This window comes from Myodes glareolus, chromosome 5, assembly GCF_982192425.1.
Source record: "Myodes glareolus chromosome 5, mMyoGla1.1, whole genome shotgun sequence".
Taxonomy (NCBI): Eukaryota; Metazoa; Chordata; class Mammalia; order Rodentia; family Cricetidae; genus Myodes; species Myodes glareolus.
The window spans coordinates 92,793,647-92,809,588 of NC_142030.1; the positions used below are offsets into that span (position 1 = coordinate 92,793,647).

Here is a 15,942-nt window from a genome sequence, read left to right on the forward strand (position 1 = left end):
ATTCATTTGTTTTAGAAATGTGCCAGTCAGTATTTATATTTCTGCCTAATGAGTGATAGTGTGAACTTTTTAATTTGACCATACATATTTCCTTTCTGGAAAGGTCAGATTGAGAAAACGTTTTTTGCTTCTTTGGATTTTTTGGTTTCGTGAGACAGGGTTTCTCTGTAGCTTTTGAAGCCTATCCTGGAACTCACTCTATACACCAGGCTGGCCTCAAACTCACAGAGATCCACATGCTTCTGCCTCCCAAGTGCTGGGATTAAGAGTGTTCGCCACCATCACACTGCCTTTCCTGTCTTCCATGTGTGCTTTTTTTTTTTTTTTTTTTTTTTTTTAAGAGAGAAGGTCTCTGTCTTAGTTAGGGTTATGATTGCTGTGATGAAACACTATGGCCAAAGCAACTTGGAGGAAAGAGGGGTTATTTGGCTTACACTTCCATCACTAAGGAAGTCAGAATGGGAAACAGGGCTGGAACCTGGAGGCAGGAGGTGATGCAGAGGCCATGAAGGAATGCTGCTTACTGGTTTGCTCCTAATGGCTTGCTCAGCCTTATAGAATTCAAGACCAACATCCCATGGATAGCACCACCCACAGTGAACTGGGCTCTCACCAATCAGTCAGTAATTAAGAAAATGTCCTCCAATAGGATTTTATTGGCTCAGTTGAGGTTCGCTCCTTCTAGATTGTGTCACGTTGACATAAGACCAGCCAATACAGTCTCACCTGTAACCTAGGCTGCCTTGAGCTCACTATATATAACTCATAGCAGTCCTACTGCCGTAGCCTCCCTCATGCTAAGCTTAGAGGCATTAGCCACCAGACTTGGCTTCTTTTTAAACAACTACCTACACCTCAACCTACTAAGCCATTGATAGTAATTTCCACCTGCAAATGAAAATTGACAGGTTACTTTTTAGGAGAAATCTGGCTCAAAAAAATATGGTGAAAAAAGAAAAAGAAGTCAAAGAGTAAAAAGGATGTCGGAGAACCAGGGAAACCAGAATGGGCTCTAGAGATCTTATCAGATAGGGTGTCGTTGGTTCCCACTCTTTGAAGCAATGTCTCCTAGGCAGGAAGTAGTAAACCTTGTAGCCTACCCAAACTTTCCTCCTTGTCCCTTTGCCCTAACTCTGCCCTCACACACTTCTCTAGGATACAGCATTCTCACTGTTTTTAGTCCTTCCCTTACTATTATTTTTTTAAAGGTTGATATCTTGAATGAGTCTACACCCTCTCAGCCTCTCCTGGGCTTGTTCTTCAGGGAATTCCTCCCTGTATTGATAACATCGCAAAGCTGGTGGCAATCTGTGCATGGACAGAACCCTCCCATATTTAGCAGTATATTTTCACTGGGATCGAGAGAAGATGAATTGTGGGGGAGAAGAGACTTTCTTTATCTTCAGTAGCCAAAGGGGCCAGGAGAGCAGTGGAGAAACCTGGGACCATCTTGGATGCTCTGAGCGAGGCTAGATGTGCTATGACAGTGACCATGTGTCCACACCCTGCCTCAACACTGGCGTCTCCCTCCAGTGCTACTACAGAACTTCCTGTCTTTACCAGCAGTGCTCAGGACCACAGATAAACCACAACCTGGACTTCCACCTCCTTCCCCAGGAGGTGGTTCCATCATGGCCATCCCATGAGATATCTTGAACCCAGGTGTCCCTAGCCAAGTTTTTCTGAGGAGCTGAGGATCAAATAGAACTCAGTGGATTATTTACTTTTATTTACACAACTCTCCAAAGGCCCTCAGGTTTCCCTGCCCCTGTTCACAAAATTAGCCCCACCAGGGGTTGCTGTTGCCTCCAAGCAGTGTGGGGTTGTCTGTATGTCCGGAGGTGGAGGCATCTTGCTGATTTAACACTGCTTTTTGTGTTGTTTTCCCTTTACCCTACCTCCCTGTCCCTTCTGCCCCAGCGAGGATGGTGTCGTGGAGAGGTCCAGCCCCAAGTCTGAGATTGAGGTCATGTCTGAGCCACCTGAAGAAAAGGTGACAGCCAGAACGGGGGCCAGCTGTCCCAGTGGGGGTCATGTAGCTGATATTTATCTTGCAAACATCAACAAGTAAGCTCTGCTTTTCATTTTCTGCTCCCCTAAATGATTCACTCACTCAGCCTCACCTCTGGCCTAACCCACCCTGCTCCTGTGCTGAATGCAGGGCTCCCAGCTCCCCCAACCTAACAGTCTCCATGTGTTGTTTGCTGCTGCAAGGTGGATGGTGGGGCTGAGGAGGCTCACATGGGTCTGAGGGCAGGCCCAGCCTCCATCTGTCTGTTATCATCCTGTGGTACTCTGTCTGTTCCACAGTGTCTGTCTGCTCAGACTTCCTGGCAGTCTTAGCCAAACCTTCATCAAAGCTTTGACCACCTTATGCAACTTGGTTTTGTGCTACTTCTTATCAGTGCCTTCACTTTTCCAATTCTTATTCAAATAGTATTTGGTATCCTCTTTGACCCTTGTCTGTCTGAAGATTCAGAATTTCATATGTCTTCCACCAGGCTATTGTCCACCAGGTGGACTTACTTAGACGTCATGTGTCTGGTTCTTCCTATCCTACATTCATGGCTATGGAAAAGGGAAGAGCACTGAGCCCAAGGAAAGCTTTGTCCTGAGCTCCTAAACCATCCTGTGACCCTTCGCTCCCCTTCACACTAGCAGAAATCACTTTTCATTTTTTTTCTTGTTGCTTTAGCACTGTATTATCCTTCCCTAGCAGTCCCTCTGCAGATGCCCACTCTGTCAGCAGGCTTACTCTGATCCCAGCTTTCATTGTGGCCATTAGCAGTATTCTGAGGTTCTAACTCCATCCACACCTGCTGGCTATCTAGAGGGATTCCTCGTTCGCCCGCCCATGAGCTGCTGCCTCCCCAAGAGGCACTCAGGCTATTGGAGAACTAATCTCATCTCAAGGGGCCAGACACCAAGTCCTACAGACCTCTTTCCGCCAGACCCTGAACTGTGGCCCAGTACCAGGAGGATGACAAGCCCCGAGGCACTCCTGGTGAACATGGATTGGAGATGACGTACAGTTTGTATTCCTTCCGACTTTGGAGGGGTGAAATGATTTGCACTTTGAAACCCTGTTAACCATAGCCTCTGGACACTGAGACTGGAAGGAGAATAAAAGATGCTTATTGTTTTTAAACTCTATGAGGTTGCCAGATCTCTTGGCTTTTTTCCAACCAGACAATAGAGGGGGTTGGGGGACATGGATCTTTCCTATCTCTTTCACACTCAAGTTCATCTGGTTTATTCAGCTCACTTCCTCAGTATAGTCATAATTTAATCCAGACCAGCAGACAAATTGAGGATTTTATACTTCCCTCCAGTCTGCTAGGAGGGCAGGCTAGTAAAAAGTAGCTGCCAGTTAATCACATTTTTTTTCATTATATACAAATCTGCATTAATTACGAGCCTGCAAGCACAAGGCTATGAGCTTATTAAGCCAAAAACCAAGACTGGATAGTGGAGGGGAGGTTAGATATTTATTTAGGTACTTTTATTTTTGTTTTTTATGGTGTTGGGGATAGAACTCAACAAGCCACATATACAGACAGAGCACTGTACTGCCAAGCTGCAGCTTCATCCCTGGGTATTAAATTTTAAGTCAACATATATTTGATAACATTTTACAAAGAAATTGCAGAGAACAAAAGCTAAAATAGTCAAAAGAAAAACATCTGGTAGAAAGTCAAGGTTGTTCCCTTAAACTCCTTGCTTGGTGGTATTAAGAGTCTTATGATGAACTTCCTGGGGACAGACCATAATCAAACCGTGTCAACATGATCTCAAGCTTTCCCAGGCACCAGCCAATCAATGTATGAGTGACAGCCTCAGTATGAGTCTGCCTTTCCACCTCCCCAGCTGCCTCCAGAACAGTGCTCCCATGAAACTTGAGTTTCCTGATTGCCTTGGAGAACTCTCTCCTCCTGGGCCCTCTCATCTGATTAACTCCTCCTGAGCCTCCAAGACTCGATCTAAACGTTCCCTATTTGGGTAAGCCTTCCTGACACCCTGAGTTCCTTGAGGTTGAAAATAATACCCTCATTCTGCATTCCAAAATGACTTGAGTGGTTGGTACTTGGTGCTGCACCTGGTTCCTCCTCCAGGCTGAGCTCCTTGTTTTGTTTTTTCGGCTGTACTTGTATTTATTGACCATGCCCTCATAAATATAAACAGTCCATTACATCTTTGGAAAGAGAAAAATGATTACTGTCTACATTCCTCACTGAGCTCTTCCAGGCCACTGTGGAGAGAGCCACTTCTCAGCATCATTTTCAAAGACCTGTTCGTTCTTCAGCTCTTGGGCTGTGCTCCAAAGGAAGCTTCCTTGCTTCCTCGTGCTGCCCTTTTAATATTATTCACATCTGAAGTCTACTCCTGCCCTGGGTGAGAACTTTGTTCTAATCTCAGCTGGCTGAGCTCCTTGTAATCAGCATCTCTGTCTTCCTCATCTTTGTGCCCCAGATAGAGCCTGGGATGGAACTACCACAGTCCCCTAAGTCTGCCTTCTCAGCAGTTCTGATCTGTGAGTCAGCCATTCTTGAATGGAAAAAGGAAATCAGCAGAGTTCTTAGGGTGTGATGTTTGAATTTAATCCCACATCCTATATTAACCATCTGCTTTGTGCCAAGCATCAGTGCTAGCTGCTCAGAGCTCAGAGTCTGGCAAGGCAAAAGACCATATGGAAGGGAACTGAAAAGCTGGCGTATGGAAGCACCGAAGGAAGATGTGAAGGAGGAATCTCTTCTGTCTGTAGTTGAAGGTACTAGTGTCATGGGAAACTTCACAAAGGACGGCTCGTGGCAGCAGGGCCTTCCGAGACTAAAGATCATCCTCTTTCTGGTTGAGAATGGCTGACTCACAAGGCTAGACCTGCCTAGCAGCCACATTCATGGAGAGGCTGCTGGGCCACACTCTACTGGCCCTAGAAAGATAAAGCAGAACTCAGCTGTAAGCAGCACAAGAACTGACTTAAGACATTAGCTATGCTTCAGAGACGGCCCCCAATCTGCAGCCCTACCATTACCATGCTGATTCCAGCTCAGCCCATCTTCCTCAGTAGATTCAATATCAGAGCTACACAGCTGCTATCTGAACTAGCAGCTTGATGACATCTTAATTGAGGTCCTTTAAAATCTGGTTCAAAAAAATAAAATTATTCAGTAGTAAACAATACCCATATAACTAGGATCCGACTACAATCATTCCATCACAGGGTCATTTCAGAGCCTTTTGTGGTATGAAATAAATTGGCCCAGGGCTGGGTGACTTAGGAGTTGTACCCTTCTACCCTAAGATTAGGCACACAGTGAGTCCTCTGTGCCACTGCAGTTTCTTGAAAAATCTCTTCCATGTCTATGAACAAGAAATAGCCTTTTGCCAGAGCTCAGATGTTGACAGACTTGCTATAGTACAGTTGAGCAAACTGAAATTTGGAAAAAGTAAACTCCTGTTTCCAGCAGTTCTCTCCTCCTTGGTGACAGTGAAACTTTCTCACCTGGGGCTTGGGTTTCTGTTCGGGCAGGCAATGGAGTGGGTCTTTTCATGAATCTTTATCCCATTAGAAACTTTCTCTTGAACAGGCAATTTTTTTCTGACAGCATCTTACATGTTTAGAACTCAAAGCTCACAACCACCAAGTAAGTATCCATTTCACCTTTGCCCAGGTAGGGGGTTGGAGGGAACCGATCCATACAGAAAACAAGAGAAAGAAAAACTGAAGAAGTAGGGTATTCTGTGTGACTTTCTTTAGATGTCCCAGGTGCCAGCCTCTGCCCCTCTGTCACAATCCTAGCTCCCTTGGACCCAGGGCTTCCTGATCAGATGCCATTTCTGTTTGTTGAAGGCAAAGGAAGCGTCCAGAATCTGGGAGCATCAGAAAAGCTTTTCGGAGTGACAACCATGGGCTGGGCAGTTCTCTGACTGACTCCTCCTCCCCGGGGGTGGGGGCTAGCTGCCGGCCATCCTCTCAGCCCATCATGAGCCAGAATCTCCCCAAGGAAGGGCCAGATAAGTGTTCCGTCAGCAGCCATGGGAACCTCAACTCAATCAGCCGCCATTCATCCCTGAAGAACCGGCTGGACAGTCCACAGATCCGGAAGACTGCCACTGCAGGAAGGTCTAAAAGCTTCAATAACCATCGACCCATGGACCCCGAAGTCATTGCACAGGTAACTGAGGGGCCCTGGACAATAAGTAGGAAGTCTGCATTCATCAGTTACACTCAAAGCAGCTAACAGAAGTTAGAACAGTCCAATCCTCTGTATGTTCTTTAGAGGGTTCAGCAAGTACCATACATGTGAACCTACCAAGACAGCTTACTGAGCAGTCTGCCTATCCCTGTCTCCCCAACAAAACCTGAAAGGGGAATTAATAGAATTCTATCTTCTTATTCGTATTCTGACTGTTTACAGGCTATTGTAAACAGTTTTTAAAGCCAGCAGTTAAGAATATTTTGATTAAGGTCCATTAGTTCAAGTTTCATGTGTTAAGACACTAAGGTAGGGTCTGAGGAGATGGCTCAGTAGATAAGAACACTTGCTACACAAGCAAGATGAGCTGAATTCAAATCCACAGCACCCACATAAAAGGCTAGTTTAACCTTGTATGCCTGTAATCTCAGTGTTGGGGATTAAGGGCAGGCAGATTCCTAGAGCTTGCTGAACAGCCAGCCAGCCTAGCCAAAATAACAAGCTTCAAATTTAGTAAGAGTCTCTACAGTAAGGCAGAGAACACTAGAAGAGGATATCTGGCGTCTTCCTCTGGCCTCTGCACATAGAACACACACGTGAAAAATCAGATGGATAGATAAGTAGATATTTAGGTAGATATGGAGGCAGACAGATAGATGATAGAAACACAATAGTCAACTTTAGTGAAGCTAAGACTCAAATATAGGCCAGGTCATATTTCTCTGTCCATCCCCATCACCCCATTTCATGAAGCTGATCTCTAATGCTTGTAGGTAGATAATTAGCCCACCATCTCATTCTGTCTTAAAGATCCCAAAGTATTCTTGTTGCTTGAAGCTCAGGTAACAATGCAGATGAGCTCCCAGATTGCAGGACCTTTCTTTTCATCTGCACTACATTGATGGCTCTGTTTTCCATGAAATATTAGAAACCCAACTTGACCTCTAAACATCCAACTACTGGGGCCACTCCAAGCAGTTCTCTCAGACGTCTCTCCCAGCTATATAATTTTCATTAGAACAGGTAGGAACTAAGGGCTTGTATTTGTCCTTTTCCTCGCCTCTTCTTGCAGGGTGATCTGGAAAGGGCAATAGAGGCTCTGTATTGTCTCTGTTGGTTTCGTTGGTGCTCTGCTTATGGAGATACACCTGTCAGGCCCAGTGGTGAGCCCTGGGCCTGCGATGTCTTGCTTTGCTCACCTTCTATCCTGTTTACATTCCTGACAGCAATCTACCTTACACCATGGGAATCCTCCTTGATATTCTTTTGGTCAGTCATTAACCAAAGTGTTAGAAACTGTGAACATACTACCTGCATTACAGGACAGAGCCAGGAAATAGAGTTCTTTCTGAGCATTCTAAAAGGTTTGAGAAGCCCACAGGTGTAGCTCCATGATGCAGGCTCAGAATGCTGGCCTAGCATGTATAGACTCCTGAGTTCCATCCCTGGCATTGCAGGAGAGGGGAAGAAAGGCTAATAAATGCCACAGTGATTGGTGAAAATGAGTCACTATTATACATAACAAGCCTCAGATAGGAAACCCTGAGTGGGGAGCCTGGGGCTTACATGAAACTTATAATCTCTCAAAGTATTCTTGATCCCAAAGAGGAGTCCTGTGGTGCTGTGGGGCGCAATATTAAACACAAGTTTTCAGGGAGGGTATGGGAGCTGGGCACTCTAACTGGATGCTTGCCTACAAAGGTGCTTTGGTTCTGCCTTGAGCCTCCTTGTTTGTAGATGCTAACTTACCTATGTGGGCTTTGGCTCCCCCTTTTGGCCACTCTTGGGTTCCCTTTCATGGTGTGGGATAGGAGGAAACGGTTTCAAGTTGCACACTTGGATGTGCTGGAAAATTGAAGCATTATCCTGATAAATATTCAAGGACTTGCTTGGCTCCTGAACCTTCCTTAGCTCTTGTGAAGGAAGGAATAATCCCTTTAACCTTTAGCCTTGAAATCAAGAAAATAAGAATTATATTTGATCTTTACCACTTTGTAAAATTTGTTCACTGTGTACACTTTCAAACACACACAGAAACACAGAGAATTACATCATCAATTTCTGTATACTCATTACCTTTCCCCTTCATTTAATTATATGTCATTTCATCAGATTCGTTTCGGCACCTCTCACTAAAACCGAGTACTCAAGTTGAAAAAAAAAACTCAGCTACTTTCTCTTTTTTAATATTTTTCTTAATTTTTAAGTTTAATACATTTATTCAGTGTGTTTTGTTCATGTCATCCACTACTGCCTCCACCCCCTCCTAACACCTCCTCCCAACCTCATGTCTTCCTTTTTTTACTATCTTTTTAAATACTTCCCTGAGTTCAACATATATATTTATTTATTTATATATTTTTGGGAAGTATATTTATTTGTATACTTTCCATATATGCATAGGTCTAGGGCCACTTACTGGGGCACGGTCAACCTACCAGAAGCCCCATCCCCAAAGTGAGTGACTCTTCTTCAGCAGCCATCAACTGCCAGTAGCTCCTCTGATAGGGGTGTGGCCTCGGGCCTCTCCCCAGTTTCTACTGAAATTGTGGCTGGCTTGATCTTTTGAGGGTAACCACAAATGGTATGAGTTGGTGTGTGCAGCAGCCTTGTCATGTCCAGAAGTCATCAATTAGTCTTTCTAAATTCCTGATGATGAAAATCTCTCTGTCCCCTTTCTCCACATTCTGCACATTCATATGTTCAAGGACTTTGGCCAAGTAAAATAAGGCATTTTATATTTGGTTTCATGGCTTGGCCTATTTGGTTGAAATAGGATCCTTGGGGACATCTGTCTTGGTTTGACTTACTTCTTCCTTTTTCCTGTTTTGCAGGATATTGAAGCAACAATGAACTCTGCCCTGAATGAGCTTCGAGAGTTAGAGCGGCAGAGCAGTGTTAAGCACACCCCTGATGTGGTCCTGGACACCTTGGAACCCCTCAAGACCTCCCCAGTGGTAGCCCCCACATCTGAGCCCTCCAGCCCCCTGCACACTCAGCTCCTCAAGGACCCTGAGCCTGCCTTCCAGCGCAGCGCCAGTACTGCTGGGGACATTGCCTGCGCCTTCCGGCCTGTCAAGTCTGTCAAGATGGCTGCTGCAGTCAAACCACCAGCCACACGGCCCAAACCAACTGTCTTCCCCAAAACAAATGCCACGAGCCCTGGTGTCAATTCATCAGCTTCCCCACAGTCCACTGACAAGTCTTGTACTGTCTGAGGGGTATAACTTAATTGTTCTAGACAAGGAGACTGACTGTTATTAAAATCTTCCTATTTAACTAGCTTGGAGACTTCAGTTGAAAATTAGATTCTAAGTTGTTCTTACAGGAATTAGCCTTCCCATTATCCAATCCTTGAGAATGAAGCCCTTGTTACTTCTTTTCCCTTCCTAGCCCTTCCCTCTGCTTTTTGCTCTCCTCTGTTGTAATCCAGCCAGCTACAGTACATACTGTTCTTAGGTTAGCCAGAAACAAGTTTTCCATGATCAGGTTGCTATATCTGCCAAGGCAAGACATGGGGACCTGGGCCTATGTCTCTGCCCCTTCGTACCATAGAGGATACACTGACCAGATGGTTGGTCGCAGTCACCTAGCTCTCGGTAGCATCTTGTTTTGAGTACTAATTTGAAAAATCATATATAGCCCAGTTTTCATTTTCTATAAATATATATTCGTGCGCATGCACTTTCATGCATACACACAGAGGTTTTTCTGCTCTCTGGTCTTTGTTGTTGTGTCATTTCACACAGAAGCCACCAGGAGTCTCTGTTGTCCTCACAACTGTTCTGTTTGGACCAGAGAAACCTGGCCTTTAAAATCTCTCTATCAGAAATTTAGCAGAATGGGGCAGTCCTGTGATCTGATGTGGGGTGGGGATTGTCTTCTTCCTCTTGCCGTGAGCTGATCACTGGTTTTCTCATTTGCTCTGCTCCATTCTGTAGAAGGACAGCCCAGTCTTATTGAGGAGCTTTTAAAGATTTTTCTGAACATATAGTCTTTTCTTTGGTTCCTGTCTTTGTCTTTGACACATCATTTTCCATTTAAGATGTCTTCCAGTATAAGACAGTTTTATAGCTAGTTCCTTTTAGAGTAAAAAGTCTTCAAGTTTTATTGTGTTTATGGCAGGTTTGAGAAGGGTAAGAAATGGGTCTTTCTTCCTCCCACCTTTTTTGGCATTAGAACTTTTAAAATTCACTATCCTATTAAAGAAATTTAAGTTGCTCTCTGCTCATCCAAAAATTGTTCCCAGATTAAAACTATTACAAGTTTACCTCCTGGCTTAGTTTTTTATAAGGCTGTCTCTGGAGGTGTGCAGGGGCTTGGAAAACCCTCATTCAGTCTAGAGACCCTGGACTTTGAGACTGTTTTTTGTTTGTTTGCTTACCCAAGTAAGGTCAACTAAGGGAACTTTGACCCTCCTACAGAGTCCAAATTATTTTTCTAAAACCAGAATCTTAAAAAAGTAAAGAATTGAATGCTTTCTGTGGGACCTGCCTTTGGCAGCTTCAGATGAGCTACCATGGAATGCTCTAGCCAACCTGCAAGCCTGGGGCTCGAACACCCACTCCTCTCCTCATGCTTCCCCCAAGAGCACCAGGGCTTGGAAGTCATCATGGTTCAGGCCCACGCGCTCCAACAGCTCCTTGAAGCTCAGGCTCACTCTTCTCTGGTTTCTGGTTTGAAAGCTCTGCATTTATTTAACTTGATTGTTTTTCTGTAGTTCAAAAGATGGTGGGTTTCCATTCAGGTTGGAAAATCTGAATGTTCTTAGCTTTGGGCTAGAAGAAATCCTTTTGGACCAATATGTGCAGTTGGTAGTAGGAACTTTAGAAGGCGGTGGATGTTTCTCTGTGTGTGAAGGAAATGGAGCCTGAAGGAGTCACTTGAAGGAGAGTAACTTGCAACACCAGAGAGACTAGAGAGGTGAGTGAGTCAGACTGCAAGGGACACCCCTAGGTCCTTGGCCTGCCTGGTTCTCACTGCTCTTTTTACTGACCTGTCATCTTGACCTGGGCTTGTACTGCTCCTGAGCCAAGGGGGGCTTTCAGACCTAAGGATCTGTTTCCTTGCTGAAATGATCTCCCGCCCTTACATTCCTCTTGATCTAAGTGATAGACACTTCCAGCCTACTCTTTATCCTCTCTCCAGGACACTACTCTCTAAGAAGGTAAAAGTAGAGCTTCTTAAAGACCATACTGTGGGTCTTTTCTTTTGTTCTTGCCTTCTCTTTTAGTCCTGTACATTATTTGTGTTTGTCATCCCTTTGGTCGATGTCCATCTGCTGATTTGCATAATGAACTGGACAGTGCACAAGTGGTTCCCTACTGAACCCAACTCTGGGAACCTCACTGTCTTCCTTATCTCTGGTGCTTCTGACGCCTGTGAGATGGTCCTGTTAAAAGGAGTAGGAACCAATAGGAGGAGAGTCCTCCTCAGCAGAGCTCACTTCAACTGGAATTGAGGTTGCACACTGTGATTTTTACACCCAAAAGCCAAAAGGAGCCGGCCACTCAAGGCCTTGGGCAACTAGCCTTCCTCAGATAGGCTTGCCCAAAACCAGCATGATGCTTCCAATAGCCCTGCTCTGCCCCTCGTGGCATGGATCCTTTCCTTGGTGTGGACTTAATCTTTGGGGAAGAAAAGTGGGGTGGGGCTGCCAGCATCCCAGTTTGGAAAGTAGAGGAGTTTGCCACCAGCAGCTTATAAACTGGAAATGCTGGTCTCTGCCTCAGGCCACCCTTGTCTGTCCCCAAGGAGATGAGAAATCCTCCAGCACCAGGATGAACAGACCACTGGAAGGGCTGGTGTGCATGGACTTCGGTTCAGAAGAGAACGTAGATCTTCCAGGGAACTGCAATGTGGTGGCGTCTGATTTGTATGTCACATTTGTGTAAAATGGTCTGTTCTTTAAAATGGTGTTGATAACTGGAATATTGTATCTATGCTTGAAGATGCTTTGTGTGAACCTAAGACTCACTCAGCCGATGTTGAATTGGGGAAAATCCAAAGCACAACTTCAGAATAAAATACGTTTTTAGGTTCCGCTGCTGCAGGTCATCTCCCTTTCCCCACTCCCTAAAAGAACTGAGTCAAAACTGCGCTAACAGAGCCCACGCCAAGCCACAGGAGGAACAAGATGACCTTGGCTTCTCTTGGCTTCTCTTGCCCTCTGCGCCATTGGCTCCACTTGGTCCCTGTGTGGTACCTCAGAGGTTTAGTAGGAAGTCTTCTAGCATACTGTTGACAGTCTGTGGCCATAAGAACTTCCTTAACAGAACCTGCCTTTTGTTTTTAATAAGGACTGTTCGTTTCTGTCTTTATGATCAGATTTCTCACTTGAAAGACTTGAAACCTATAAAGCTGGTTGGAAACTGCCAGCTACGACTATGGGTGGCCAGGTGGTTCTGTATTTTAAGATTTACCATTTGTGCTTAGTGTGTATGACTGTTTTGCCTTCAAGTTTGTCTGTGCAGCATGCGTACAGTACCACAGAGGTCAGAAGAGGGCATAAGATCCTCTGGAACTGAAGTTACAGACAGTTGTGAGCCGCTGTGTGGCTGCTGAGAACTGAACCCTGGTCCTGTGCAGGAATAGCCAATACTTTTAACTGCTGAGCCATCTCTCCAGTCCCTGCCAATGGTTCTTTGACTTTCACAGCTACATCTCTGAGTCAGCCTGCCTTTGGCCATCCCCTGTATCTGGAAGAAATTCTGACCAACATGCCTTGTTGCTGATGGGGTAGAAGATACAGGAACGCATCCTCTCCCTTAGAGATGCTTTGTGCTTTGGTAGAAAGTGAGCTTGAGGGTAGAGTTCATGCAGTATTGCTCATTACCCTACCATGTGTGCCTGTCATGATACGTTACCTGAAGCCCAAAGCAATGAGGTCAGCCAGTCATGGACTGAAACCCCCAAAACTCGTCTCTTGGAGGCTTCACTTCTAAGTGAGAAAGCTGAGTCTGCAGAGTGCATGTGTGTCTGTGGTGTACATCTACATACACTTACACAAACACATAGTTTGCTTGTTTGAGACTGGGTCTCCCCTTCTCGCCCTGGCCATCTCAAAATTACTCTGTCGACTAGGGCTGGTCTCAAATTCACAGAGATCTACCAGCCTCACATCCAGAGTGCTGGGATTAAAAGCATGTCCCACTATGCCCTTGAAAACTTTTTTGTTGCTAAGACAGCTTTTCTCTATGTAGCCCTAGTTGTACTGGAACCTGCTTTGCAGACCAGACTGGTCTCAAACTCACGTAGATCCACCTGCCTCTGCCTCCCAGATGCTAGGACAAAAGATGTGCACCATCACAGCCAGCATCAGAATTATTTTTTAAGATGTTGCTTTATTTTTAAAATAGCACAGTTGTCCTTATCTTACCTCCTTGATGGTATATGAGCAACCAGCTTAGTATACTTGATCCCATTCTGCACACAGCTCCTGTTTTGTGTGGGGCTATTTAACCTCTCACACTGTAAGCTTCCTTCATACTCCAAGTAAGGACAAGTGTGCATACATACATAGGTACATTCATATTTAATTTTTTAAGAATTTCATAAAACGTGTTTTGATTGTATTTATCCTCTAGTCCTCCCCAGACTCACCCCCCTTCCATACCCACCCAGCTTTGCTCCCTCCTTCAAGGCTGACTTGTGCTGCCCAAATATTCTTGGATATGTAACCTTCTACTGAAGCATAGTCTTCTTATCTGGGTCTATACTCTTAGAGAGCATTGACCCTCCATTTCCAGCTGCTCACAGTTGCTAATAACTCCTTTGCTAGGAGTGAGACTTCATGCCCACTCCCCTCTCTGGGCTGGGATTTGGTCTGGCTTACATTTGCACAAATCTTGTGCAATGTGGACATTTGTAATGAATAAATACCTAGTTATCAAAAGCAGTAAAATACCAAGGGAGGTAACAAATTAGAATAAATTCTTCAAAGCCTGGGGCCAACATTTGTTTTCAGGGAACTTAATATAATACCAGATATCTCTGAGGATAAGTCAAGTCTGTTTATTGGCATTGCCTGTGTTCAGTAATAACACGGGTTCCTACCCACGGACACCTTCCTGTTTGTCTGCTATGTACCTTTTATTCAGTGTCTTCTTGCTCTACCAACTTGTCTTATCTCTCTCTGTTAATGATGCTCATGCAGCATTGTTACCCGAGGCAAGTCAAAATTGAAACTGTTCTGCCACCCTGTGGTACAGGGCCTTACCCTGGCAGCAGTGTGTGAAGAGGAGATCCCTGGAACCACAGAGTTGCTCAGATGGAGCCAGCTCTTAGACTGTGGGCAAAGCAACAAAGATGCTTTTAAAGAATCCTACAGCAAAGGTCATGCTTTTGGGGTCCTCTTTCATATATATTCTGATGGGACGTTGATGGAAGCAGTGAACAGTCAATACATAAATGCATTTCAACCGAATGGGAACCAAAGCAAGAGACCAGGTGAGTATGGATTTAGGGTTATCCATTTATAGATCCCATTGTTCTAGGAAGGTAGGTGAGAAAGGATTTCATGGTGTATTCCATCCTCCTTTTTTAGCCTCTTGAGTGCTGGGGTTTCCAAGCGTGAGCTGCCACAGTGACAGGAAGTTTCCTTTGACTCAGAAGCTAACCCTATATTACATGTGGCAAAGAATCAATTAGTTAATAACCGACTTGGTCTATTCAAGCGCTGAGCCGAGCAGGAAAAACAGGCAGTAGAGCTTGTTTCCTACTCAACATAAGAAAAGCAAAATAAGTAAATGTGAAAATGATGCTGGGTTGGACAAGAAAGGCCATTATGGAGCTGTGTGACACGTGCCAGTAGTCCCAGATGCTCATTAGCTGAGACAAGAAGATCACAGCCTAAAGCCAACTTTGGCAATATAAGACTCCATTTTTAAAAGGGGGAAGGCCAATGTGGTCTGAAATCAAACATGGAAAATTAAGATTTCTGCTTAGGCAGGCCATGCTGAGACGACCAAAAGATACACAAGTGGGAAGATGTAAGAGTTGAATTCAAACTGAGATTTCTGATGTGAAGTGTAGATAGAAAGGGGGAAAGAAGGATCCAAAAAAAATAAATAAATAAAAAAGATGGAGTAAGCTCAGCGCCTAGGTGGCAAAAGGGAACACACTACAGCAACCAGGAAAAGGAAGCACTTGACAAAGGGAGGGGCCAACTGCTAAATGGCCAGTGATGTGGGGATGAGGTACTGCTGGTGTGAAAAGAACCATTTTTTGTTGGGCATGGTGGAGCACACCTTTAACCCAAGCACTTGGGAGGCAAAGACAGGAAGATCCTGTGAGTTTGTGGCCATCCTGGTGTACCTATCAAGTCCCAGGACAGCCAGGACTAGTTAGAGGTGCCCTGTCTCAAAAGAAAAAAGGGGGGGTGGCTGAGGATGGGACTTCTTGGTACATAGAGAGATCCTGCCTCAGAAAAGGAAACAAAACAAAAGGAAAGGATTTTTCTGCAGATGGGAAATGAAATCTCACTAGAGTGGACTAGGCAGCAGAGAAGGAAGACCCAGCAGCTCCGAGAGCTGGGAGCATCCAGAGGAGTCAAGGACCAGGGTTTGTTCAACAGATAGAAAGAGTGGAGGCACGCTTGCTCGCTCTGTGGGCAGACCCAGGGATAGACAGTCTGGAGGGACAGCTGAGTTGCATAGCCCAAGTGGAGGTGGCAGTGCCAACAGAAGGGACACATGATCCTGTCTCAGGAGGAACAGCAGATACCAGGGTAGGCATAGACAGGCAG

General features: G+C 45.0%; 1 protein-coding gene across 6 annotated transcripts in view; it reads left to right on the plus strand.

Moving 5' to 3' along the window:
• The window catches only part of Srgap2 (SLIT-ROBO Rho GTPase activating protein 2), a 224,151-nt gene extending 211,912 nt beyond the window's left edge, over positions 1 to 12,239 (plus strand). For 4 of the 6 annotated variants that reach the window (XM_048430684.3, XM_048430682.3, XM_048430683.3 and 1 more), the window contains 3 exons: positions 1,921 to 2,067; positions 5,852 to 6,176; positions 9,032 to 12,239. In XM_048430684.3, coding sequence (XP_048286641.1) covers positions 1,921 to 2,067; positions 5,852 to 6,176; positions 9,032 to 9,415 — 856 coding nt within the window. In that variant the 3' untranslated portion in view covers positions 9,416 to 12,239. Of the gene's footprint in view, positions 1 to 1,920; positions 2,068 to 2,831; positions 3,154 to 5,851; positions 6,177 to 7,125; positions 7,221 to 9,031 lie in introns of those variants that run through there. The other 2 variants (XM_048430685.3, XM_048430687.3) reach the window with 2 other exon arrangements.
• The last annotated feature ends 3,703 nt before the right edge of the window (positions 12,240 to 15,942 follow it).